We start from the raw sequence: 26,626 nt of genomic DNA on the forward strand, positions 1-26,626 counted from the left end.
GGGCAGGGGAAGGGACCGGCGAGCGCCGAGCCCCCTGGCGGCCCCGTGAGCCCCCCTCCCCGGCGGGAGAGCCCCAGCCTGGCCCGCGGCGGTAGGGTCGCCCTTGCTCCTCCCCTCGCGGCGCGGGTGTCCCAGGCTGGCGCTCCGCGGAACGTCGCGGCCCCCGGCGTTCGGGTCCTAGAACGTTGCCGGGCCCGGTGGTTCGTGGCTCCGAACGCTCGTCCTAGCGCGGCCGCCATGAGCAGCGCGGGGCAGCCGGGCCGCCTGCGGAATTACCCGGCGCTGCCCGTCTGCGTGGTGGAGGACCACCAAGATGTAAGTGCCTGGGGCCGGGGGGAAGATCCTGGCTGGGACCCGCACGGCACCGAGACTTCTGCTGGGGCTAGAGCCGCTGAAGTCCAGCCCGCACCTCCTGTCCTTGGTTTCTGGGAGTCCGTTCCCACCGTGACCAAGTCCCTGATTCTGCAAGCAGAGTATGTCAATGCTGCACTAAGCCCCGGGCTGTGGGACCTGGGGTGCACCCGCTGGGTTTCCACTTGAGCATCTGCACCACGTTGTAAACCTGATTTTACGATTGCTGGGCCCGGGCTCACAGCCATGTTAACACATCCATACTGCACCGCCACACAGACCTTCTTACTGGGTCTGGTGCTGCATCCAGTCTTCAAGATAACAGGGCTTGTGGTAATTAAATCGCTTTTGCATGCCCAGTTATGCTCCTGTTGTCTGTGCCAGGAGTATTTGCAGGGATGATTGACTGTCAGTGCGGGGCATTGTGGGATGGCTTCTGAAAGGCAGTAACAGTCAATGTAAGCAACGCAGTGTCTACGCTGACACTGCATCGACCTAACTACATTGACCTAAGCGCTCAGTGTAGTGGGCGAGTTACATTGGTGGGTGCTACATTTTCGTGTAGATGCTTTACACAGTTAGGTTGATTTAAGCTGCCTTACATAGACCTAACTCTGTATTATAGACCAGGCCTTGGGCTCATAAGGACCTGGGTCCTGATTGCTTGTTGACCTGAATTAGACAAATTTCTTTGTGGGCACGGGTGGGATCAAGCCTGAGGCTGAGCCCAGGTTTACAATGCAGTGTAGATATACCTTTAGGCATGTGTTTAACTTAGAGAATTTTCACTTGACCAGTAGAAGTGTTACTGTGCAAATTCTTATGCAGGAATGGGACCTGTGAGATAAAGAGCTTGTGTACACATACAGCACTGCAGCTGCACTGATGCTGCTATGCTCCTGTGCGACTTAGTGAAGATATTACCTACATTAACAAGAACTTCTCCCATCAGCGCAGGTACTCCACTTCCCCAAAGAGTTGGTACCTAGGCTGACACAAGAAGCCCTCCCATCAGCATAGTCCTGCCTACACCACGAATTCGGTCAGCATAATTCACCCAGGGGGTTGGATTTTCCACGCGACGTAGTTACACCATCATAAGTCTGTAGCGTAGACTACGACAGAGCCCCTGCCCCTAATTTTAAATTATGATTCTTACTTTGTGCCTAGTGCATCACACCCATAGCTAATTAGTATAGGATGTGCTTTGTCCCATATTTCAGCAGCCATCATACAAGTACTAATCCTCATGATACAGAATAAGATTTTTGCACCACAAATAAAACATTGTGTCTTTACAAACTGTGTTTTTCATGCAGTTATCAATTATTGCCTTGCCGCTTAGGTAATCACCCCAAATAACATGCCATTTTTCCACTTTGGCCATCATTTAAGGGGTGACCACCCCCACAATGTGTTTATGATGCTCCTAGCTAATTGACAGTGGCATGACAGGTTGCCAAATTGGGATTGGCTTCTCAGAATCTCCAGAAGTTTCCTTATGCACCAGTGAACAGGTTTAGTGGCTGCTTCTGTAATCCTTGTGATCTTTTTCTCCTCTGATCTTTTTCTCCTCCACTGGCAGGCGCAGTGTATAAAATGCACAGTCTGACATATGGAAGCAAAGGGCACTGCAAATCATAAGCCCTTCTGTAGCCAACCCTGACACTGATCTGCACTCAACCTGTGGGATTGCAGTATGCAGAGGACAGTGGCAGGGTCTGGTTTCTTATAATGTAATCCAAGATGTTCACTACTCTATGACGAGTGTACTCTGGGCAGTTATCCCAGGGTTGAAAAAAAATCTATTGTTTAACTGCAAATTGCTGGTTTAATTTCTGGAAAATACTCACCTACATCACATTGATGCTGAGATGATTAATTGATGTTTGTACACTGCTTTGAAATTAAGTTCTATATAAAGTGCAAAGTACTCACTACCATATTAATAAACACAAGGAAGCTTTAGCAGTTTTTCTGTTGCATAAGAATGCGGGATGTGAAATGTAGACAGACTCTTAAAAAAAAAAAGTTATTCTAAAATGCTTGCTTCCTTAAAGGGGATTTTGAATCCTTAGTCTAAAGGGGATTTTGAATGCCTAGTCTATTCCCTGGTAAAAGTTTCTCAGATTGCTTGCTCATAAAGCGCAATTTAAGGTTGCAACGCTGCCGTTGGATCTGTTCAAATAGATCCTTATGCATGTGCAGAGAACCCCACTGATTTCAGTGTGATGTTGTGTGGGTATGAAGAGTATTGTGTAGAAAACTGAAAAATATTAAACCCCATCAACAAACCCCAGAAACATTTTGTAGAATAAATTATACAAAATAGCAGAAGTTATGCAGTATTTACAAATGACAAAAAGTATATAGCATACCTGTAGGTTGATGTAGGAAAAGTGTTTATTAAAATGTTAGGAGAGAAAATTAAAAATAAATCCTTACGGTATTTTTGAAAATGTTGGCATAACTCATTTAAGATTCAGATTTGTGTCTTAATCTCAGCAGGCAGAGTCCTCCCTGGAATTTGTGGAAATGAGTTGTGATCATGTAACTTCTCTGAAAAGGCTTTTTTTCCCTCATTTGCTTTTTAAAAACATCAATACCCTTATGCAGTGGAAAACTGAGACAAGTGTTATACAGCAGTTTCCTTTTATTACCCGGTAGAGTAGAATCTGTGGCTAGACAGATTCTAACCAGAGTAGGAAAACCAGCCTCAAAAGAACAGGTAAAGCTAGAGATTGACCAGAGGCCTACATTTCAGTAGTTGGTGAAAGTCCTTGCACCAGCGAATATTTCTGTTGGCTTCTGGAATACTTGGTGCACTATGATTGGCTGCTGACTGTGCACCAGCTGCCCTTCAGAATGAGCAATTTATTATTTAATGGGGCTGTGAGATGTTTTAGCCACAGCAGCCATTGATATTTACAAAAGCAACCTCATACTAAACAGTTTACTTTACCAAAATGCTATGAGGTTCCTACTAAAGTGTTTACTGAACTAGGGACCCTGCATATCTAAACCAGGGACAATTTATGATCCTGTTACTGTTTGAAACAATGACCTTAATTGAAATAGATATTAAAAAAAAAATACCCTCCCTTGAAATTATTTTGAATGAGATCCAAGTACAGTTATCCATGTAAAGTTGAAACATTGGTAAAAGCTCATAGAGAGACAAGATAGGGGAGGTAATATCTTTTATTGTACCAACCTGAAGTTGGTCCAGTAAAAGATATTACCTCACTCACCTTGTCTTTTTAATTTCTAGGGACCAACATGGCTACAACAACACTGCAGACATGAAAAGAGAATAGAAATAGAAAACATGTTCATGGAATTCTGCCAACACCACCCAAAAAGGCAATTGATGTAAATTTTGAACATTAAATTAGTGTAATAAAGACTATTTATATTTGTTGTCTATAAAACCTATCAGTGTGCAAAAACCTTAGAGCTATACACAAGACATATGCCTTTCTAACATGTAGCCAGCTCTGGGGTGGAGGGCATTAACACACGGCAGTCTGATTAGTTTATAGTAGTAGGCACTGGGAGAGGAAATTGTGGTCCTGTGTGCCAGGTAAAGCTCCACTCTTCTGAAGATTGCCTTGGGTTGGTTATGAACCTCCCATTTATTTATTTTTCTTTCTGAGGAAGTTCAGTTGCATGAAGTGCAATCAAATCATGCATTTGAAAAACAAAATGTATGAGTACTTCAACTTCCTGTCTCTAATTTACAGAGATACCTACGGCACCAGAGTAGTTTCATCCTAAGGCTTTAGGACTTGCAATTCAATGTTTAGGATCTCCAACAGGATTCCGTCCTCCCCCTTTTTTTTTTCTGCTTAACAGAATGTGTGTGTTTAAACTTAAAGTCACAAATAAATACGTGCTAAAGTTGAACTGAAAGGCTAATCCAAGTTTAGTAAACTCTCTGCTTCTCCTGCAGTATGAAGGCTTTGTCTACATTACAGCTTATCTCGGCATAACCTATGTCGCTGAGGGGAGGTGAATAAATCACCCCCCTGAACAACATAAGCTACACTGACATAAGCTGTGCTGGTGTAGATAGCACTATGTCGGTGGGACATAGTGACAGCTGTTTGTGAGGGCTGGAGTAGTTAAGCCGACGGGAGAGAGCTCTCTGTCGTCAACTTAAAGCTGCTACATTAGAGAGCTTACAGCTGCTCAGCTGCATCAGAGCAGTTGCGCAGCTATAAACTCTCTAGTGTAGCCGTGCCCTAAAACTCAAACAGTTTCTGACCTTTCTTTACATGTCAAAAGTTAACAACCCTAATAATGTGAAGGCAGGGAACTAAAAACTCAAGTCTTGGCAGGCAGTAAAGGAGGATCAAATTTCAAGCATTTTCTTTTAAAATCGTGTATTTATAGGGGGTTAATCTTATACATATATGTAGTGTTCAAGATTAGGGACTTAATCGGTTGTATTCATTTTTTGAAAGTAGTTCAGTTCATATTTAGCATATAAACAATGTGCAAACTGTATTGCTTTTGATGCACAGGATATGCAACCCATTTCACTAACTAGTCAGTGCAGTATCACGGAGAGCTGGGGAGAACAGGAGATTGAGTGCTCTGTTCAGAGTAATTCTGACTAGAGAACTCAGCCAGGGGTTGGAGCAGCTTGTGGATAGGAATTTAACAGTCCAAGGGTGACGGGAGCTTAGAAACTCAATTAGATTTAAACTGTAGCTGGTGCCTGAGTGTGTGTGATTTTTCAATTGGTTTTACCTTGTACTGGACAAAGTCTGAAACTTTTGAAGCCCAGTTACAAAATCTGGTTCAGTGTCTTCTGGCATAGGGTGGGGAACATGGATCAAAGGCAAATTTTGACAAAAAAATACACATTGATATATTCTATGTATTTAAATTTTCACAGTTCTCAGAAATTATGGGAGGGTCAGACAATAATTATTTAATGAGAGCATACATTGAGATTCAAAAAATTGAAGATCTATAAGCAGTGAAACACAAATTGTCAGTATCACAGCTTTGCGATTATGATGGGTAAGCAACTGGAGAGGCTGAAAACTGAGCCCAGTCATGTATGTGCCTATTTCATTTTTCACATTATTTTGCCATAAATATAACATAATATAATCAATGAGATATTGGCAAAGTAAAATGACATACAAAAATAGCTATGAATTATTAAATACAAAAAATTAAGTAGTCTAAACATAGTAAATGCATTTTTTTGGTCTGTGCTGTATATACTGGGTGTAATTCACCCAAGAGCAGAGGGCCCATTAAAAGCTTTGCACACCTCTCAGTACCTGCCATAGGAGAACCATTTCATGCAGAGGTTTCTGCCTTCCCTGGGTGCCATGGTTGGTGCTGTTGGCAGTGAGGAGGGGTTCAGGCTACTAAATTCATAGTCCTTTTATGCAGTTTCAGTTGCCTAAGGAGCACAGAAAGGCTCCCACCACTCTGCCAGTCACTAGCCTCACATAAACTGAGAACAAGTTAGCCCTGCCCTGTCTCTTGTGGTCATGGGGGCTGTATGTCTGCAATCTCCCAGGCTGACTCTTGGTGTCAGCATAGGGCCTGTAAGTTTGTCCTACAGCCTGACTCATAGGCAAGCGTCACTGAATTTGAGTTGTATTTTATAATTTTGATGGATAATATCAATAGTTATTTTTAACCTTTTTTTTATTTTTATTGATTCTTTTTTTTTCAGAGTTGCAGAAATTATGGGTGAGGGTAAAACTTTGGGATCAGACAATAATTATTTAATGACCATTGAGATTGAAAAAGTTAAATCTGTATAATTGTTAAAACACAAATTGTCAACATCAACTGTCAAAATGTACAAAATAAATAACCTTAAATCAAACTCTAATAGGTTCTCCAGCAGCATTTTTCTTCCCTTGCCTATCTGTAAATTTCATTTATTACTGATGGAAATATTTTTAATCAGTTTGTGTGTGTACAGTGCAATCAATGTTTACCAACACTTACAGATCAAAGTCTAATCCATCCATGTCTAAACATAGAGCAGGAGGAACTTTAGTGTATGGAAGTCAAGAAGTGGGGGAGGACAGCCAGGTGGGGACTGCGTTGCACAGGAGATGGGGAGATTTTTAGGAGGATGGATTTTAGTGAAAGAAATGAGAGTGGGATTAAAGCATTGGTGAAAAGCATTGCTGTAAACAAGGCTGCCCTGAAAGAATGAAAGGGAGGTAAAAAAAAATTGTAAATTTTCATGCAAACTACTGTACATGTAGCCCTTGGGCTTGTGGCAAGTTGCCAGTCTTAATCCATGGTACCAGCAAGGTTGTGCTGCACTGATGCATTGTCTTCTACTAAAGGAATAATTATGAGGCCTGAGAAGACAATGGATGGTATTTTGCCAGTGTTTTTGCTATTAACAACGTTTCATTTTTTAACCCACTTGTAACACTTAACACATTTCGTTCATATTGTTTTAGGTTCTGCCTTTTATCTATCGTGCCATTGGGTCAAAGCATCTCCCTGCCAGTAACATCAGCTTTGTTCATTTTGATTCCCATCCAGACCTCCTTATTCCTGTGAATATGCTAGCAGACACGGTCTTCGACAAAGAAGCTCTGTTTAGGTAATGTCATATGTTCCTCATCAAGAATCTCTAAGGGCCAACTCTTGCCACTCTCATTTACATTGAATATCAGTAGAACTCTCCTCAGAGTAAACGTGAGCAAGATGGGCAGAAGTTGGCCCTGAAAGTATTTTCAGCTTTTTCACTCATGCTCGAAACTGGCTTGTTTATGTTCAAGGATGTTTTGTGGTTTAGGAATATAGTCAAATGTTGATGTTACCCTCCATACATTGGATTAATATGTTCTTATGACTTGGTTGCATTTTTAATGGTTCAGCAGTATGTCAGTTGTTTGATAGTTTAGACTATGTTGTTTCTCTGAACAGCATTATAATGGGTCAATGTCAAGACCGATCATTTAATCTGAAAAATCATATTTAAAAAAAATGCCTTCCCCTCCCAATTCTGTAAAATCGATCAGCCTTTTTCCTAAGTAACGCTGCAACAGTGTTTAAACTGCAGGGTTGAAATCTGACCATACTAAATCAAAGGGGTATTTTGCCACTGAGTTCAGTGGGGCCAGGATTTCACCACAGCTACTTAGGTAGATGAAAGACCAGTGCAGTTGTGGAGATATGTGTACACACTGTGTCCTCTTTCTGCTTCATTCTTGTAATTGGGAAGGGTATTGAAAAGCTTGAGAATTTCAATACACTGGTGAGTCACAAGAACGGAATGGCGACATATCGTCCCATATCTACTCTGTGTTTTGGTTTTTGTTTGTTTGTGGAGAATAGGCAGTTTGGCAGCGTGTGTCATTCCACTAAGGAATTGAGATATTAATAGTGATTCGAATGTGATTTTGTAGGGGCTAAGCAACCAGTCTTTACATTCAAGAAAACATTTAATCAATTTTAGGGTAGGTTACATGGACACTGACAGACTCTTAGATTTAGTTTTGATTTGTGATGGTGGTGTTGAACATACTTCATTTCATTCTTCTGACACACAAAAGGAAGCTATAAACCTGGCTAGTTTATAATCAAGTGTTGTATTGATGAGGAAGACTATTGATGGCATTACTGCACTATACATATGTTACAAAACCAAAATCCTAACTTTGTAGTATTGTTATAGACATTTTAAATAAATAATTTCTAAGATTTTTAAGTCTTGTGATCAAAGATTTTCCTGATAATAGTTTTACTAGCAAAGTTTTTGTTTTGTAACATAAACCATATGCATACAAAATACTGATGCTTTCTGGAAATTACACATTTCTATGTAATTCCAGTATATGAGAGTCATCTTTTTTGTGTTGCTGACACACTTTACATATAGGGGAAGTTAATGTGATTTCATATTTCCTCTCCATTCATTTACAGTGAGCTAAGTATTGAGAACTGGATTATGCCTGTTGTTTATGCTGGTCATTTTTCTCAAGTGATATGGCTTCATCCAAGCTGGGCTCAACAAATCAAAGAAGGAAAACATGATTTTTTAGTTGGTAAAGATACGTCTACCACTACAATCAGGTAATGTATGTGCTATCTTTTGCTAGTAAGATAATTATAGATCTCATTTTTCCTCTGCCACTGTTTCCCATATACATTTTCTTGGATACTTAGATAAAACTGGTGATAAATCCATGTTTCTGAATGACAATTTAGTTGTGTATATATGACTCCTTTAGGGCCAGACATGAGAAAAGTTTCGTGAATAGTTACACCGACAGATTGGGCCTTTCATTTCCTTTTTATGGATACCATTTTGTAGAGAATTATACTACACTTGTCACATTTCAGTTAGTCAAAGTTCAAATCAAGTGCTCCGTTCATAAAGGTTGAAATCATGGAAAGCAGTATTCTAGGAATTACATTTTTTTTAACTATACCGTTCTTGATATATAGTTTTTGTCAGTGATATGAAGTGTGGTCATTGTAATTGTAAACCAGCAAAGTTTTTTGTTTGTTGGATAATTAAGCTTTTTTTTTTTTAACTCAGTAACATTTTCATTGTTTTCCCAACCAGGTAAAAATACAATTATTATCTTGCTGCTTCTTTCATCACTTGCCCTTTAGTCACACAGCACCAAATCCGGATCTTGCTAATAATGGTATAAATCAAGCATATCTCCATTTGAGTCAGTGGAGCTACACTGCATAAAATAGGTGTGAAAACAGAATTGGGCTCACTGAGTGCAGCTGTCTTCTTAAGTAATAATTTCATTACTATTTTTCACAACTTTTAAAATTATTTTTTTTCACAGTATCCTTCATCATAACCTTTAATCGCTTTAAAACTGAACTCTTTCCTTATTGGACTTCATTTGTCACACCACTTTGTTTTGTAATTTGTGGTTCTTGGCTCCTGGTGTTCATTTTAACAACATCAAAATATTGTGTTTTGGTGAAACCGCACAAAAAAGTAAATGTACTGTGCAGCAAAAAAGAACATAACGTATGGAACAAGGTTAAAAAAAAATCCTTTAGCAATATGTTGTCCACAGGTAACCTGGATCTTGTTTTTGGTAGTCCATCAGGAAGGTATGGTGGCCCCAGATGTTGTAGCCATCTGTAATTAACCATGTGTACTAATCTTGAAGTGTAGTGTTGGGTGCAGTTGGCTAAGAGTAGGAGTTTAGCAAAGCAGAAAGCTTCATAAGCCAATTATCTATGTTCTTACTCCTGTTCAAATAGGAATATAAAGAGAAACTGATATGGAAGTTCAGTTTTTCATTTTCGGCTTGAGTTTGGACATGCTGGTCAGTTAGGGTAAAACTCCCATTGACTTCAGGCTCTTAATTCGCCCAGGAGTTTTAAGAGGAATTCAGCTGCTTATCCAAACAACCATAAATAATCATTATTTGTTTGGACCAATAGTCATGGGCTACTGGACGATACTAGCCTGCCTGTCAACTTTGATAACATCCCTTTATCCTCTGCCCCCTTTTAAAACATGTTGAATCTTAGTTTATTTGAGTGTGTGGTATGTTTGTATGAATTTAGTTCTATCCACAGCATTCATCTTCAAACCAAGAGTACCACCGACAGCATCGGTGCAAGCTTCTCTGTGTATTATGTGCTTGAAATGACGCTGACCTGGCCCACTTCACTGGATGAAAGAGCAGTAGTTCAATCCTCATGTCCATTCAGACTTTGGCATCTCCACTGAGACTTCCAGTTAGTACTGACTATGACTGAGTCGCTCTCATTTGGACACCCAAGAACTGGATTGAGACCATCGCATTAATTTCACATAGTGTACCAAATAGCCTCCAAGTTTGCAGGCACTACTAACTGTGGTTGGATTTGATTGGGTAGTCTAGGGGTGAAAGACTCCTATTAACAAGCCCTTGAGCCATCCGGTCTCTTTCTCACCCTTTTTTATAGACATATTTTTTATATCACATTCTTCAAGGTAAGGTCTCTTGCATGTTTTTAAGTTCTTTAATTGAGCATTGGTACAATTATAGAGAACAGTATTTATTAATCAAAAAAAATCCCAAGGACAATAAGAGCTCTCCTCTCTCCTGAAGTGGTCTTGCACTTTTATTAGTCTGAGTATGCAGATTCAAATTGCACTGTTTTAATGTGTGATTAATATAAACTGGCTGGGGACTGATTGCATCTTGAGACATTCCTCCTACTTTCAAACACTTTGAGGAAAAGCTAAATATCCTTTTTGTATAAAAGTGGTTGCCTGTGTTGTTTTCAGGATTTTCAGAGCATACTTTATGGTGGAGTTATTCAGCCATCAAGAAAACTAGCACATTTGTGGGAGAGAAGAACCTTCAGTGTTATTGAAAGTATGTGCTTGCATAACATAGGTTAGGGCTAGTTTATAACACAGATTAAGAGTTGTGCTTTTGTTCCTTGCTGTGCCTTTGAGGATTAACTGAAGAGCATCCCCCTGCTGATTGGTCAGTGGGGTTCTTCCTACTAGAGAGGAAAAGAGGTGGCTGTGATCACAGTGAACAGAAATGATTCATTTCTATGCAGTACTACTCTGTCAGTGGTACAGTCACTGAGCTGTTGTTTACAGCTATTGGAACTATTCACAGGTGTTGATCCTGCTAGTCTAGGGAATATTTAAAAAAAACTGCAGGAAAGAGCACTGATTTGTTTGCTGTGTAACACTTAAAAAATGTTCCGGTCAGGATGGATTGATTTAAATAATCAATTTTAATCTTGTTTTGCATTTGTACTTTAGTTCTTTTCCTAAGAAAGTTCATTCTCACTGGTGGGTATAACCATAAAAACATGTTGCTTTGCAACTAAATATAGCTTTTACACTAAAGTGGTGGTGGTTCTTGTTCAGATACTGTATCTGTACACATTTATTTAACTAATTATGTACCTCTACATACATTAATTCAGTTTCTTCATTTTTATCTTATGTTGTTAGAAAACAGTGAACGATGCATTTCTTATTTACTAGATGATATGTTTACTCTTTTGTGTAAGATGAACATTGGAATTCAATTCGAAATGCACAAAAAAAGCATTTAGAATTATTTGTTAAATAAGAGTACCTTAAACATGCCAGATTGTTTTTTCTTATGTAATTTTATCAAGATGTTATTTTGCAGTTAAAGCTAGTCCCCAAAGTTTCAGTCATTACTGACCGTGATTGGATTGGATTTGGCAGTCTCGGGGTATTTAGGTACCTAAAAATGCCCAATCTGCTTAGGCTCTCTTGAAAACCTCACTAGGCACTTACATGCATTTTTAGGTGCCTGATTATCTCCAAAATTCTGGCTCCATGTTCTTCAAATTTTTAAAGATTAATAGGTTGCATTGTCTCCCACCTGGTTTTTATTCGTGGATTGGAAGAGGGAAGCAAGCTTCCCTGCTTCTTCAGCTCCCAATTGGTTTCTCATCTTTGATTGAACTAGTTCAAATGAATAAAATATTCTCTCTGCACCTGCTAGCTAAACAGAAACAAAGTAATTAGGCAAAATTGTGCATAACGAAAATTGGAAGTACTTACATTTGAAAAAACTTCAATACCAGGATTGGCTCCACCATAAAGACTGAAAATAATATAGATACATACTTTATGCAGTACATGATGTGACATATTTATAAAGCTTGAGCTGACCTCAAAAGATAAAGATCTCATCCCCATCCTCCTCTCTCTCTCCCACTCCCCACCCTGATTCTGTATAAAACTAAAAAAAAAAAAAAGGCAGCACCCTTTACTCATTAAAATTTGAGGAGGACTTACTGATACAGCATTTTTTTTAATTAAATGATTTTACTAGATTATAGTTAGTCTAGGCCTTGTCAGAAGAGACCATATTTTTACATTCAACTTTAAATAGGATTATTTTTAAAAAGAAATTGTATTTTAAAATATTAGTTTTTGTCATCATATTGGCAGGATTAGGGGGAAAGTTTTCTTTAAATTATATTCTGATGGCAAAATTAATCTTTTAAGAGCACATAAGGATGAATCATTCTATTACCATTTGACATTTTTATGGGGCTTTAATAAATAATATAAAATATATTTTGGTACATTCCCTCAACAGCACTAAGATGTTACAAAGAAAAAAAAATCAGTTTTAAATTTAACATGTGAGGAGTCTTTAAAAATAATCTTATGTGTGTATATGTTACATTGCCTACAACCCATCACACACACTCACTTTACTTTCTCAAGGTTACTTAATTGTAAATAATGTTAGGTGGTAACACAAGGTTGTTTCTCATCTAGTTAAATCACACATTAAGTATGGCCAATTCTCTATTCCAGGGTTACAAGTACAGATCATTACTATCTAAGTGATGGTCTTTATGTCCCTGCTGATCAGCTAGAGAACCAGAAGCCTTTACATCTGAATGTCATTCTTGTTAATCCTACCGAAGCATCCAGCAGTCAGGAAGAAAATGATATAATATCTGCAAAGAGACTGAAGTTAAATACAGATACATCAAACACTGCTACTGCCTCTTCATCAAAGGCTGAAGTTCCCAGCAGTGACCTCTCAGATTCAAAGGTGGAAGGAGGAGATGAGAAAACATTTGCACAAGACAAATTGGAGGCCTTGGCTTCATGCTCTCTTGGAAACCGTGCATGCCAACTGATGGAGATTGTTGAAGATGTTCTTCAAGTACTACAAAAGGGAGATGCATATGTTTTAGATATTGACTTAGATTTTTTTTCAGTAAAGAATCCATTCAAAGAAATGTACACCCAGGTGACTATAACATATACCATCCTATTATCCTTCGGACAAAAGTGAACCCCACAGAGAATGTGACTATTAATAATCTGCAGCCATACCACTTTGTGCAGGGATATTATCATATTGTTATAAAATATACCCAAACTAATCTTAGCTAAGCTAATCAGCTGCTAAACTAATCAGACGTGGTAAATATTTGGATGGGGGTAACTGCGAGGAAAACCCAGGTGCTGCAGGGATTGATGTGCTGATTCAGCAGGTAGAACTCTTCCTTGTGAATCTCTGCTGAACAAATGCCCCAGTTTGGTGTTACAGGCACAGTTCTGTCTCTCGCCTGAGATGTAAAACCCAGGCCAAAATTTTCAAATGTGGGTCCCCAAAGTTAGGCTTCCAAAGCTACGTTGATGTTTTCTGAAATACACGTGGTCTGATTTTCAGCAGTGCTGAGCACTCAGCAGCTCTCATTGCCTTTTTTCCAGTCGAGGTAAGGAAGTGGTAATGTCAATGTACAAGGCACTGATAAGCCCTCATCAGGAATACTGTATATAATTCTGGTCACCCGTGTTCAAGAAAGATTAATTCAAACGGAAACAGGTACAGAGAGAGGCTGCTAGGATAATGAGGAGAATGGAAGGCCTGACTTACATGGGGAGACTTAAAAGAGCTTGGCTTGTTTAATCTAGCAAAATGAAGGGTGACAGGGGATCATGTTTGCTCTCTATAAATACACGAGGAAGGTAAATACCAAGAGGGTGAAGAGCTATTTAAGCTAACAGGCAATGTTGGCACAAGAACAAATGGGTATAAACTGGCCATGAATAAATTCAGGCTGGAAATTAGATGGTTTCTAATCATCAGAGGAATAAAGTTTTGGAGCAACCTTCCATAGTAGGGACAAGAAGCCTAATTAGTTTTCAAATGGATCTTAATAAATTTATGAATGGGATTATATGACACGGTTGCCTGTGATTGTAGGGGATTGGACTCAATGACCCAGGTGCCCCCATCCAGTCCTATGTCTTAAATGGGATTTTTAGGTGCTCATCATTTGTGAAAATCAAGCCACTTATATTGAGGTGCCTAAAGATGGATTTAGGAGCCCAACTAGGCACCAGGTTTGAAAATGTTGGTCCAAGATGCTAACTGCTAATGGTAATTGAAGCTCCCGTATCCCTTTTCCCCATGCATAGAGTGTGTGCTGGTCCTAGTCCAACTTGGGCCATTTCCTTTGCCTTTCTTTTACTGTTTACTGGAGAAATCCTTTCCCACACCATGTATAAAAATGTGTAACATCCTGTGCTCACACTCGCTGATGTTCTTCCATTTTAGCATTTGTGTGAAATCATTGTGACAACCTGCAAAGGAAGCTGCTCAACTTCAGAATGAAAAGAGGGGAAGGGTGGTGTTATAATAGTACATTTTAAGAGTAAAATCCCACTCCCAAAAAAGATTTAAAATACATTTTGAATATGGTTATAGTATCCTAAATTAAAGGAAAATTGTAAGCTTTTCCTTCTGTTGCTCTTTGCAATTATAGCCCCTCCAGTCCTGCAAGGTGAGCAGATCCCTGTGCCCACACAAAGCCCCTTCTGTGATCCGGTAACGATTGCAGTTGTGGGTAGCTTTCATTACTATCTCTCTATTTTTAGGGTTGCTAACGCAGCCATAGAAGTGTGTCCGTACTTGGGATATGAGGTCTGAACTCGTCAGCAATTTTCTTTGATGAATTTAAAAAAAAAAAGTGTGTGAGCGCAAGGGGGTTAATCAGTTGTGAGCAAAACTTTATTAGCAATTTAGAGAAATTTTGTACACATATAGTACAAAAAATAAAATCCTGTTTCTCGTAGGTTCTTTAGAAATCAGTCATAAAATTTGTCAGTCACTGTGTGCTTGAAACCAAGAACCCAATTATCCCGTGCATGGGAAGATCCCCCACAGGGAACAGGAAACTCTCCACATCTCAGATCACAGACTTCACTAAATTGTCCTGTCCAGAAGAGAGATTTGCCAATCTAAATCTGCAGATTCCCCCAACAGCTGAGGAGGGATGCAGGCCATCCACACAAGGCCATCCCTTTAGAACGTTGCTGTCCTGACCACCATGCAGCGGCAGCCCCAAATCATAGCCCTTGTCATATGCAGCAATTCACTGGGGCCTCAATTCAGCAAAGCACATTTAATTTTAAGCACATGAGTAATCTTACCCCTGTTCACGAAAGCACTTAAAGGCTTGATTTTAAGGGCATGGCTAAGTACATTGAAGTCAAGTTTAACGTTTAGCGTATGGTTATGTTCTCAGGCCACAGAGGATTTTCACTATGAGATATATAGAGCAGCTTCTGCTGTGTTGCAGGGATGGGGCTATCTTGTTAAAATCAGTCATAAAAGTAGTTTCCCTTTGGAGGTACAGGAATCTGAATGCTTTGCTTCACTGTATTTCCATTTAAGTATGTTTCCTTTGAAGCCACTAAAATACGTTTTCTCCTCCTCTCCTCCCCCACCCCCACCTCCCCCAAAAAGGAGGAATACAAGATCTTGCAAGAGCTATACAGTTTTAAGAAGCCGGATAGAAATCCAACAGAGGTACAGTATTTCTTTTTAGGATGGGTGAGGAATGTGAAAATGATTTTTGTTTATACTGCAAAGACCCAGTGCTGTGACAAGAAGCAGAGAGACATGAGGGAGAGCTGTGAAAGATGCTTAATGAAAGGGTCGCCAGTTAAGCCATGTATCATGCTTAATGCTATTGTACAGGGCCTCAGGAAAGCTTTGCTAACAAACATTATTTATGCAGTTCTGTTAACTGCATGGAGATTTAGTGTGAGTGTAAAATTTAATGTGTGTAAACAAAATGCTAATTAACAAGAGTGAAACAAAAACAAATCATTCATGGTATTTTTGTTTCCATTTGCTACTTTTTCTCCTTAGTTTATTTCTTCTTTGTAGTAGGGATGTGACAAATACCTGCTCTGCGTTCAGTGTATTATTATCAATTTATGTATACCCAGAAGTGCCTATATCATGCTAGTGTAGCCTACTTTTCGGTGTGCATTATTTGTTCTCCATCTGTTCCTGATTCACAGTATATATCAACCTGTTCCAGCTGCCAGCTAGGCGACTGTGTTTCAGCTCACCTTAGAGACTCATGTTCTTAGCTTTCAGTGCAATCCCCAATGACAACAAAGATGTTGGCTGTTACACTAGGCACTTTCCAAAGGGAAAAGGTGAGATGATCTCTGCCTGTGGTATCTCTCAGCCTAAAAACAGACTCAGAGTAGATAGCACAACTATATATTTTGTAATAATATTATAAATATCAATGTATAAACTTATTCCTAAATTACTCCCCATGTTTTTTTCTGTCAGTCAGCAAATTTCTTGTAGGCATCAAGTGGTGAGTAGAGGCTTTCTGATCAAGGGTGGGTACTCTAGCCATAGGAGGGAGTAAGAAAGATGTTATGGAGATGTTTGTGTGAGAAGCTGAGAACTGTGAGGGACAAGGCTAGCATCCTTGGCAGAATGGAATGGATGGGGAGGAGTGCAGTGCTGAACAAGGCATGGGCAGCATCATGCAAAGCTTTAAAATTAGTAATGAGAAGTTTAACTTACATGTGATGGAGGTGGGGAAGCCAGCGGAGACGTATATGCCCAGATCTTGGCTCTTTGCAGATATTTGAATCTCTTGGATAGTCACCCTTCTTGATTGTGTCAGTGTCTGATAGTCAGACGCATTTAAATGTACATTTTTAACATACTATATTGCAAATAGGGCTGTCGAGCGATTAAAAAAAATTAAGTGTGCGATTAATCGCACTGTTAAACAATAATAGAGTACCGTTTATTTAAATATTTTTGGATGTTTCTACATTTTCAAATATATTGATTTCAGTTACAACACAGAATACAAAGTGTACAGTTCTCACTTTATATTTATTTTTTATTACAAATATTTATACTGTAAAAAAAACAAAAAATATTATTTTTCAGTTCACCTAATACAAGTAATGTAGTGCAATCTCTTTATCATGAAAGTTGAACTTAAAAATATAGAATTTTGTACAAAAAAAGCCCTGCATTCAAAAATAAAACAATGTAAAACTTTAGAGCCTACAAGTCCAATCAGTCCTACTTCTTGTTCAGCCAATCGCATTTTTCAAAAGTGTTTTTCATTACATTTGTTATTTTTGAGCCTCCAGGTGGTACTGGCCAGCTTCCTACAAACTTACATCACTTGTGATGATAGCAATTTGGAAATCTAATGTATAGGTTGTTCTTGTTCTTGCCTCCCTTTGCACTGGTTGCTTGTCTGCTAACTGCCTTCTCTTTGTATCTTTGCCTGTAACTCCTGACTCCTGGTCACTACTTTTGATTGCAGTTATGTAACAAAAAAAAAAATTACATTTGTAAATTGCACTTTCATGATCAAGAGATTGCACTACAGTACTTGTATGAGGTGAATTGAAAAATACTGTTTCTTTTGTTTATCATTTTTACAGTGCAAATATTTGTAATAAAAATAATATAAAGTGAGCACTGTACACTTTGTATTCTATGTTGTAATTGAAATCGATATGTTTGAAAATGTAGAAAATATCAAAAAATATTTAATAAATTTTAATTGATATTCTATTGTTTAACAGTGCGATTAATCACGATTAATTTTTTTGAGTTAATTGCTGAGTTCACTGCGACTAATCGACAGCCCTATTTGTAAAACATTCATATTTTTAAAAGAAGTGCAGGGGATTTAGGCATTCATCTTCCATTAATCTCGATCCCCCGTGCTACTTTCAAAATATCCACCTACATTTTTACAACCCCGTGCTCCGTGGTGACTTCAGTGGCACCTCTCAGAATCAGATCCCATATTTCCATTTAAGCATATGTAATTAAGTTGCTGACATTCTCCAAGGTATACAGCAGCTGGTATGTGATATCAGAACACTTCCCAAGCAGAAGGAATTACCATATCCCTAGTTTTTATGTCTGTCAAATATCCTTCTTAGTGATTTTCCTGTCTACATTTAATGTGCTGATCATCTTTCATACTCATGCTGTGAAACTCATATCATTTGATTTTGTTATTCAGACTCTGATCCTGCAAATACTTGCATGTTTACTCATGCCAGTAGTCTCATGAACTCCAATGGGATTTCTTCCATGAGTAAAGTAAAACAGGCATTTAACTTAGAATTCATCCCGTCTTTTTTCATGCAGTCCAGGAAGAAGGTGGTTGAAAAATCTCCAACATGCATAGCTCCTTTTGAAATATTGATAGATCCAAAAGTATTTTTAAGTTTTGTTTTTAAAACCTATACATATCCTGAAGTTTTTGCTTTTTTTAAATTGAGGCAAAACTACTTATCTGTCACTAAGTATTCATATTGCATTTATCACCATGACATTTGAGAGCTTTACAAACAAATCCAGCACTTAATCTAACATACTTTTAGTTCTTCCCAGTCTTTTCCCTCAAAATATAGATACAGAACATTTTGTTGTTAGTGGGCAGAGATGGGTTTTACTCTGCATTGCTCTGGAGATGGTAATCTTTTGGAAGATGTTCCACAAACCAGCTGCCCAGAAATCCCTGTTCCCTTACTCCCATCAGACTAATTACTTGAGGATTTGACCCATAGAGTGAACTGTGTCCTTCATCTAAAGAAATAAGGTTTTATGCTTGTATTGTTCCTAACACATGTACATATGTGCTCATTCAAAGGAGGGGTTGCTGGACTGTGTTGAAAATCGTGTCCGTCAGCTAGAAGATCTGGAAGCAGCTTTTGCGGATTTATGTGACAATGATGATGAAGAGACTCTAAAAAGATTTGCCTTGTATCCTAGGTAAGGGATTTCAATGGTTAAAAGAAAACTCTCCTCCCTTTGGTCAACTAGTAGCTTGTGGATAAGAATCATCATGAAGAAATTATTATATTTTTAACAGTAAAGTGTTTTTCATTACATTTGTTATTTTTGAGTCTCCAGGTGGTACTGGCCAGCTTCCTACAAACTTACATCACTTGTGATGGTAGCAATTTGGAAATCTAATGTATAGGTTGTTCTTGTTCTTTCCTCCCTATGCACTGGTTGCTTGACTGCTAACTGCCTTCTCTTCGTATCTTTGCCTGTAACTCCTGACTCTTCACTACTTTTGATTTTCTCCAGAAACCCACTGAACAGTATTCTTCCTCCCACTCTGTCTTGGAGCTAGCTAACTTCTCCAAACACAATCAATCAATACCATCCTGTTACACCTCTCTTCTACCTCCTCCCTTCATGTGCAGGATTTCTCTTGGACCAATAAGTGTCATTCCTAGTCAAATCCAGAGCAGGGACACAAAAAACCTCCAAACCCTTGTGACTGGTCTTTTATCCTCCCATGCTGTCAGCATCACAAATATTGTTGCATTTCTAAAAGAGACGGCCACCATCAGCAGAAGACTGAAAAATGCTAATTGTAATTCAATGGCTCCTGGCATGTTTTTGAACATTCAAGCTGCTGGACTGAGCTAGAGGGATATGATGATAATTTAACTTGTCTAAAATATACAACATGGAAAATCCTTAGCTGCTCCTTTGAGTGATGGTCCCTGTTTTATTCCACTGAAGGTTTAGGCATGTGTCTGGAGCCGGAGAATTTGAAAGTAGTAGTGTCTGTTGGTCCGCACATGCTCTCTTGCTTCCCCATATGGTTTCATTTGAGGCAATAAAGTGTGGGGCTGACTGACTGTATCTCCAGTTCCTTCTCACCGCCACGTGGTCCAAGTCAGAGCTGCTAGTGTCCTCTCATCTCTGATGCCCTTTTAAAAGAAGAAAAGTTTTAGAAATTATGTATAGTTAGTTTTTCTTCTACTATTTTTACTGTTTTTTTATGTAGTTTAGTTTTTAGTAGTAGTTTTAGTAGGATTTGGACTTTAGGAGAATCGGTTTACCAGTCTCCCACACACACCCACACATGGGTACTGGATTATGCGAAAGACACCGGGATTCAAGATCTGCGCCTCCTGCCTGTGTTAGTTCTCAGTCAGGGAGGAGCACCAACACTGCCTCTACCGCTTTGGAGAAGCCCACATTTCATCCAGGTGCAGTGTCTGCTAGTCCTTCCCAGTCCGTACCTGAGCAGGCCGGGTTTTCCGCTTCAAGAAGCACCTTATGGAAGTGGCCTGAAGCCTCAGTTGGATCCAGGCCAGGAAACTCCTCCTCTACATTGGCCTGAGAAAGCCAGGAATGCGCCTCCGGTTACAGAGATCAAATCTGATTCCGTGGTACCACCACTACAGATCCCATGCCGGGGCCTAGTCAAGGAAGCATGCACATAAGCATGGCAGTAAGTCTTACTCCAAACCAAAGGATAATGCACCTTACTTGAGTTCCAGCCACGGAGAGGTAGCACATTCCAAGAATGACAAGAAATCACGCAGACCAGTGGGTCCACTGAGCCCTGCTCGCCCTCAATGTCAGCGTCCCTTAAGACGGGATGTGTTGGTTCCAGAACAGTCCTCCGCTCCGGCGCTGGCTCCTGCTACCAAACGGGTATTGTTAACACTGGGATACTCGGAGTGAGCACCAGGGCCATGTGAGCAGTTTACCCTACGGGAACCAGGATCTCCAGGCCTTCCTCTGCCACCCACACCGAGGGAGGTCTGATCTCCTCTCCGAGACTTGCCGTAGTCAGGTCATGCTTTCTGCCCTCCTTCCCCTCTGCTGTGGATCTGTTAGATTTGTGGTGGAGAAGGAACTGGAGACCCAGTCAATCCGCCTCACCCATTATCACCTCAGATGAAACCATGAGGCGAAGCAAGGACACATGCGCAAACCAACAGACACTACTACTGTCAAATTCTCTGGCTCCGGACACATGGTGCGCATACGTACATCTTCAGTGGAATATAGATAGGGACCACATATCTCAAAGAACCTCTGGTTACAGGTAAATAACCTTCTCTTTTGTGGAATTGAAATCCAAGGTAAGAGAAAATGTTCAGTTTGGTTTGTTGTAGTGATAACTTATTTTCATAGATTTTTAAGGCAAGAAAGGACCATTATAATCATCTAGTCTGACCTGCATAACGCAGGCTGTAGAACTTCACCTAGGATTTCCTGCAGCAAGCCCCTGTGAATCAACTTACATAGGGGATCCTGTCTCTCCATGCTGCTCCACTGGTCCCTCTTCACCACTTCCAGAATGTGTCAAAAAGTGTCTGTTTTCTGTGGATTTGGGGGAGGGGGGTTGGGGTTTTTTTGGGGGGGGAGGGAAGGTCAAAACTGAATATTTAATTTTTTTTTCAGTTTAGTAATGCTGCCACAGTGCCTCCTGGGAGTTGTAGTTCAGCTGTCTCATGCCCCCATTCTCCTCTACAAACTGGGTTCCACAGCCAGACTACCATCTCCCATTATGTGCTGTGGCGGTTCAGCAAGAGGTGAGTCAGTGGTGCATCATGGGAGATTTAGGCCACCCGATAAGCCTAGTCCATAGAAGAGAATAGGAGCATGAGACACCTGAGCAACAACTCCCATGAAACACTGTGTCAACTTCTACTCAAAATTTTCTCTTAAACCAAAGTTTTGACAAAAGCCAGATTTTTCCATGGGGAAACTCCCAACCCCAATATTCCCACCAGCTGTAGCGATGCTGTTAGGAAAGTCCTCTTGTGGCTTCTAAGTAACAACTGCAGATGAGACTCAGATGGAGTTAATACAACCTTGAAAAAGTAACTTCCTCATGTATATCTACAGGAGCTACAAGGAGGCGGTGCCAGAGAGAATGGCCTCCCCCCCAAATCCCATGTAGTCTAAATGCAGGGGCAGGATGAAGTGAGAAAACAGCAGTGCCATGGAGCTGGCACTTTTCCTCTTTCACAGAAGCAGGGGAAGTTCTGTACACCCCGTGCTTTGTTCCTGGGACACGAGGCCCACCATGGTATTATTTCCTTACTGTTTTCGGTTGTGTTAAGTACATGTACTTCTAGCTGTTAATATAACTCACATTTTTTTCTTTTTATTCCAGAATGAAACCACTGGTTCAACTTGTGCATAGTTTGAAAAACCGGATGGAAACCCCAGACTATGAAATGGTAAGTCATTGGTGGGAGGAACTGGAAGCAAACAGCTTACAAAATCATATATTCAAAAGGGCAGGAGAAAACTGGGGAACTTTTTGGTTTTGCCTTTTGAAATCTTAAATGTTTGTGGGAAGGAGGGTTTAAAATCTTTGTACTTCAGCCAGAATTTTCAAAAATGGCTGCCTGAAATTAGGCCTTCAAGTCTGTATTAAAGCAACTGAAAAATGGCCTGATTGTCAGGAGTGCAGAGTGCCGAGCTACTGCTGTCACAATCAGATCACTCAAGTGGGTTTAGAGATAAGGACTTCAGAACCTAAATTGAAGCAGCCTCTCCCATCCCAGTCCCCTTTTTAAGATCTTGGCCTTCACCTCTGATAGGCTTTCTGAATGCTCTAGTGGAAAAAGGGAGGTACATTATAACAAGCAATGAAACTAGTTAACAGCATCTAAAAGTGTAAATACAATAATGTTTGTGCTTTTAAATACATTTCTGTAGTTCCATTAGTTACTTTAAAGAAGTACAGTAGCTACTAAACTCTTAAAGACAATTTAAGCACTGTGCTGTATGAATCAGCTTTGTGAATAGTAACATTTATTGTTAATTTTAATCATCCACTTTGTGCAGTAGTGAAATCTTTGTTTAATTTATGTTTAGGTCCACCAGGCTGGTCTTACGTGTGATTATTCTGAACTTCCGCATCATGTTAGCACTGAGCAGGAGATAGAGGGCCTCATACAATCTGTAAAGTATGTACTGAAAAAAATACCAAAGCCCACGCTTGTGACAATCGCTCGGTAAGTATTTGTTTTTATCCTAAACCCAAAGGTGAATTTAAAATCTGTCTGCAGTAGTAAATGTTCTTTAAAAAGTCAGTGTTCACTGCAGTACAGGATTTTCACTGTACTGTGGAGTTCCCTGTATGTAACAGGGTGATCTGTCCCCTTTAAGGCCATTGAGTGCTGGGGCCATTCTGTCCTTTACTGGGACTTTAAGGATAGGTGTTCTGGGGGAGGATTGATAGATCCAATGGGCTGGGGATGGGGGCCACCTGATGGTAATGTTCAGCAAGTGAAGGACTGTGCTGAGCTCAGTTGGGGGAGCCTAGAGTTGAGAGACGTAGAGGAAGGTTCCCTGAAGCAGAACCCTAAGCCTGAAGATGGTAAACGGAGGAAGCCAAGGAGAATTACAGCTGTGGAGCCTCTGAACTAAGGGGAAGATGTTTCTAAGACCAGGGCAAGGAGGAGACCTAGAGAAAAGACTCTCCAGAGAGGCCAGGGGACTGGAGAGGGACTAGCAGAGCTCTCAGGGTTTTAAAGCACTTTGAAATCCCTAGATATAAGGGGCTATATAAGTGCAAAGTATTAGAAAACTATTTCTCATTATAGGCATTTGATTTTTTTTAAAAAAATCATTGTTACAGATCAAGTTTGGATGACTATTGTCCTGCAGAGCAAGTAGACCTCATTCAGGAAAAGGTTCTGAATGCACTACACTCAGCGTTCGGCACTCTGGATGTTCATTTAGAGTACTCAGCAGATTCATCTGTGTGAACAAACTCAAGTTGATGTCAACCTCAAAGGAATATTTAGAGTGAAAATGTCTTGTGCTGAAAGCAGTTCCCCATCTTCCCACCACCACCAGCCCCTCCCATACAGAACAACTTCCATATAAGCAGAGATTCACTATATCTGAGTACATTATAAAGAGAGTCCATTGTATTGATGTATATCACTTGTTAATTTGTATTTGGGCTATGTAATTCACCAAAACCATTTTTTTTTTTAATATTCTTGTAAGTTTCTTATTAGATAAAACTAGAAAAAGTGTGGATAAAAAAACTATTGTTCTGTTTCAGCAGGTGGCACTAGAAACCAAGCTATCCAATAATTTGAATGGTAATTTCTAATTGCACTCTATCTTTGTTGCACTGGTTTCATATCTGAAACATTATCCATTTTAATTATGGTCTTTGATCAGTCTTAGATTGTTGGCTCCAGATTAAATGTACTGTGTTTTAACTATAGTACTTTTAAAGGCTAGTATTGTGAAGAGAAACTATTTATTTTTAGACCATGAAGACACTATGTGACAGAATTAGACACACACACTTAAAATATCTGTAAAACAAATCTAGCTTTTTGTAAGTAGATTGATTTCTTGAATGTTACAAATCATTCATTGTACCATTAAGACTTTGGTTTCACATGACCTTTGCTCATTCCCACTACTGGTAGTACTACAGATGAGCACTCAGTGATCCCTCTCCCATTCCATTGGTGCAACTTATCTCGTACTACCTGATCCATGGAGTGCAATTGATATTCATATTATTTTACATGATTATAGTCCCTTTATTTTCACAAGGCACCTATGCAACATCACAGAAATGCAGCTATCTCCAAGGAAGAGGGTAACAGCTCATCAGTACACTGAGGGGGAAGGGAAAACTTTGGCCAAGGACTGGCCAACACTGCTACAAAAGGTCATGAAATCTCTCTATGTCCACAAAAAGCTTGAGTTTATTTTTAAGATCTCAGCTGAAAGACACACATACAATAGTTGCATGACATGTGTTGTACGTACTACTTTGTCCTCTAAAGCACGTGTCCTTGGTAGCTGTTGAATTATGCCAGGATTTGAACGAGTGGTTTCAGAGGGTGATAGTTTGGCCTTATTAAAGTCAATGGCAAAATTCATATTGACTTCTATGGAGCCAAGATTTCACCCAGAGATTCTAGATATTCCAGTCTTCATGCTTAGAACATAAATTGATCTTGTCTGGCCATACATGCATTCACTTGCATTCCTAGCCAGAGAAAGTATGTCAGTGTCATAAACATTTAGAATTTAAGGGTTAGGAGTTGAGAGCAAATGGTCATCTCCAGAATAAAAAGGAAACCAGCAGTCAATTGGGACTGACCTGGGAAAGGGCAAAAGGAGAGAGGTGAAGGTGAAGACATTGATTGGAATATATTACGTTTGTTTTGAATAAATATTTTTGTGGTATTCTTTTCAAAGTGTGATTTGAGTTCTTTATGTATATTGGTACTTTCTCTTCCGCTTATTCATTAGGTTGTTTTACTACTTCTGCTGTTAAATAATTGAATATAAATCAGATATTTTTAAGATATTTACAAATTTTGGATGTAGTGAACTAAAGAAAAAATATCATTGAGAACAAAATCAAGATACCAAGGACATAAAGAGGAGATTCTTGAATGGCCAATACACTAATGCTTGGACCTGGATAACAAACAAGAAGAATTTGAATTGCTCATTTATGAGCATAAATTCGATCTAGTTGGTGTTACTGAAACCTGGGGGGATGATTAGCACAATTGGAATGTTAAAATCAATGGTTATAACCTGTTTAGAAAGGATTGAGTGGGAGTGGGTGGCACTCTGTTAAAAATGTCATTACCTGTAGTGGAGTCACTGATAACTTGGAAGAAAATGATCTTGAATGCTTATGGATCAATGTCTGAGCAGATAAAGCACAAGACGGGGCTACTAGTTAATGCATGCTGCAGTCCACCAAATCACACTAGGGAACAGGATGACTGCCTCCTTACACACTTATCTATAGGGCCCTACCATTTTGAATAATTTCATGCTCATAGGTTATTAAAAATCATAAATTTTAGATATTTAAATCTGAAATTTCACGGTGTTGTAATTGTAGGGATCCTGACCCAAAAAGGAGTTGTGGAGGGGGGGTCGCAAGGTTATTGTGGGGAGAGAGCGGTTGGGGTACTGCTACCCTTACTTCTGTGCTACCTCTGGCAGCGGAGCTGCCTTCAGAGCGGTGCAACTGGAGAGCAGCGGCTGCTCGCTGGGAAACCAGCTCTGAAGGCAGAGCCACTGCCAGCAGCAGCGCAGAAGTAAGGATGGCATGCTATGGTATTGCCACCCTTCCTTCTGCGCTGCTGGCAGCAGAGCTGGGCCCTGAATCAGCAGCCACCACTCTCCTGCTGTGGCGGAATAATTTAATCCAAAAAGTGAATAATAATTGGGAATCATTTAAGTACACTTTACTAGATGCCCAACATTGAAGAAGGGACCTGTGTCAGGTATCAAACAACCTCGTTTAAGGGGAAGTAAAGGTAGCTGTAAGTATCTAACAAATGGAAGAAGGGTGAAGTTGATGGTAATGAATATAAATCAGAAGTTAGGAATTGTAGAAAATCGATAAGGAAAGCCAAGGGACACAAGGAGAAATCCGTGGCCAGCAGGGTTAAAGACAATAAGGAGGGGGTTTAAAAAAAAAAGGAGTAAAAAGAATTCTGACAATGGTATTGGTCCATTACTAGATGGAAATGGTAGAATCATCAGTAAATAATGCAGAAATGTTCAATAAATATTTGTTCTGCATTAGGGGGAGGGGAAAACTAGAAGATGGAGTCGCAACATATGGCGATAACACTATTTCCATTCCACTAGTATTTCTGGAAGGTGTTACATAGAAGCTACTAAAGTTA

The 26,626-nt window shown here is 39.7% G+C and overlaps 1 protein-coding gene across 3 annotated transcripts; it reads left to right on the forward strand.

Moving 5' to 3' along the window:
* Nucleotides 1-96: 96 nt before the first annotated feature.
* C2H5orf22 (chromosome 2 C5orf22 homolog) lies at nucleotides 97-25,159 on the forward strand. Of its 3 annotated transcripts, none has more exons than XM_008171775.3 (9): nucleotides 97-315; nucleotides 6,807-6,952; nucleotides 8,278-8,427; nucleotides 12,653-13,097; nucleotides 15,606-15,668; nucleotides 18,808-18,929; nucleotides 22,093-22,159; nucleotides 22,803-22,942; nucleotides 23,569-25,159. In XM_008171775.3, the coding sequence occupies exons 1-9, from the start codon at nucleotides 238-240 to the stop codon at nucleotides 23,696-23,698; spliced, it is 1,341 nt and encodes a 446-aa protein (XP_008169997.2). In that variant the 5' UTR covers nucleotides 97-237; the 3' UTR covers nucleotides 23,699-25,159. The 3 variants fall into 3 exon arrangements, with proteins under 3 accessions (XP_008169997.2, XP_008170001.2, XP_008169993.2); XM_008171779.3 differs by having other exon boundaries at nucleotides 6,892-6,952; XM_008171771.4 differs by having other exon boundaries at nucleotides 173-684.
* The last annotated feature ends 1,467 nt before the right edge of the window (nucleotides 25,160-26,626 follow it).

Source organism: Chrysemys picta, chromosome 2, assembly GCF_011386835.1.
Source record: "Chrysemys picta bellii isolate R12L10 chromosome 2, ASM1138683v2, whole genome shotgun sequence".
Lineage (NCBI taxonomy): Eukaryota > Metazoa > Chordata > Testudines > Emydidae > Chrysemys > Chrysemys picta.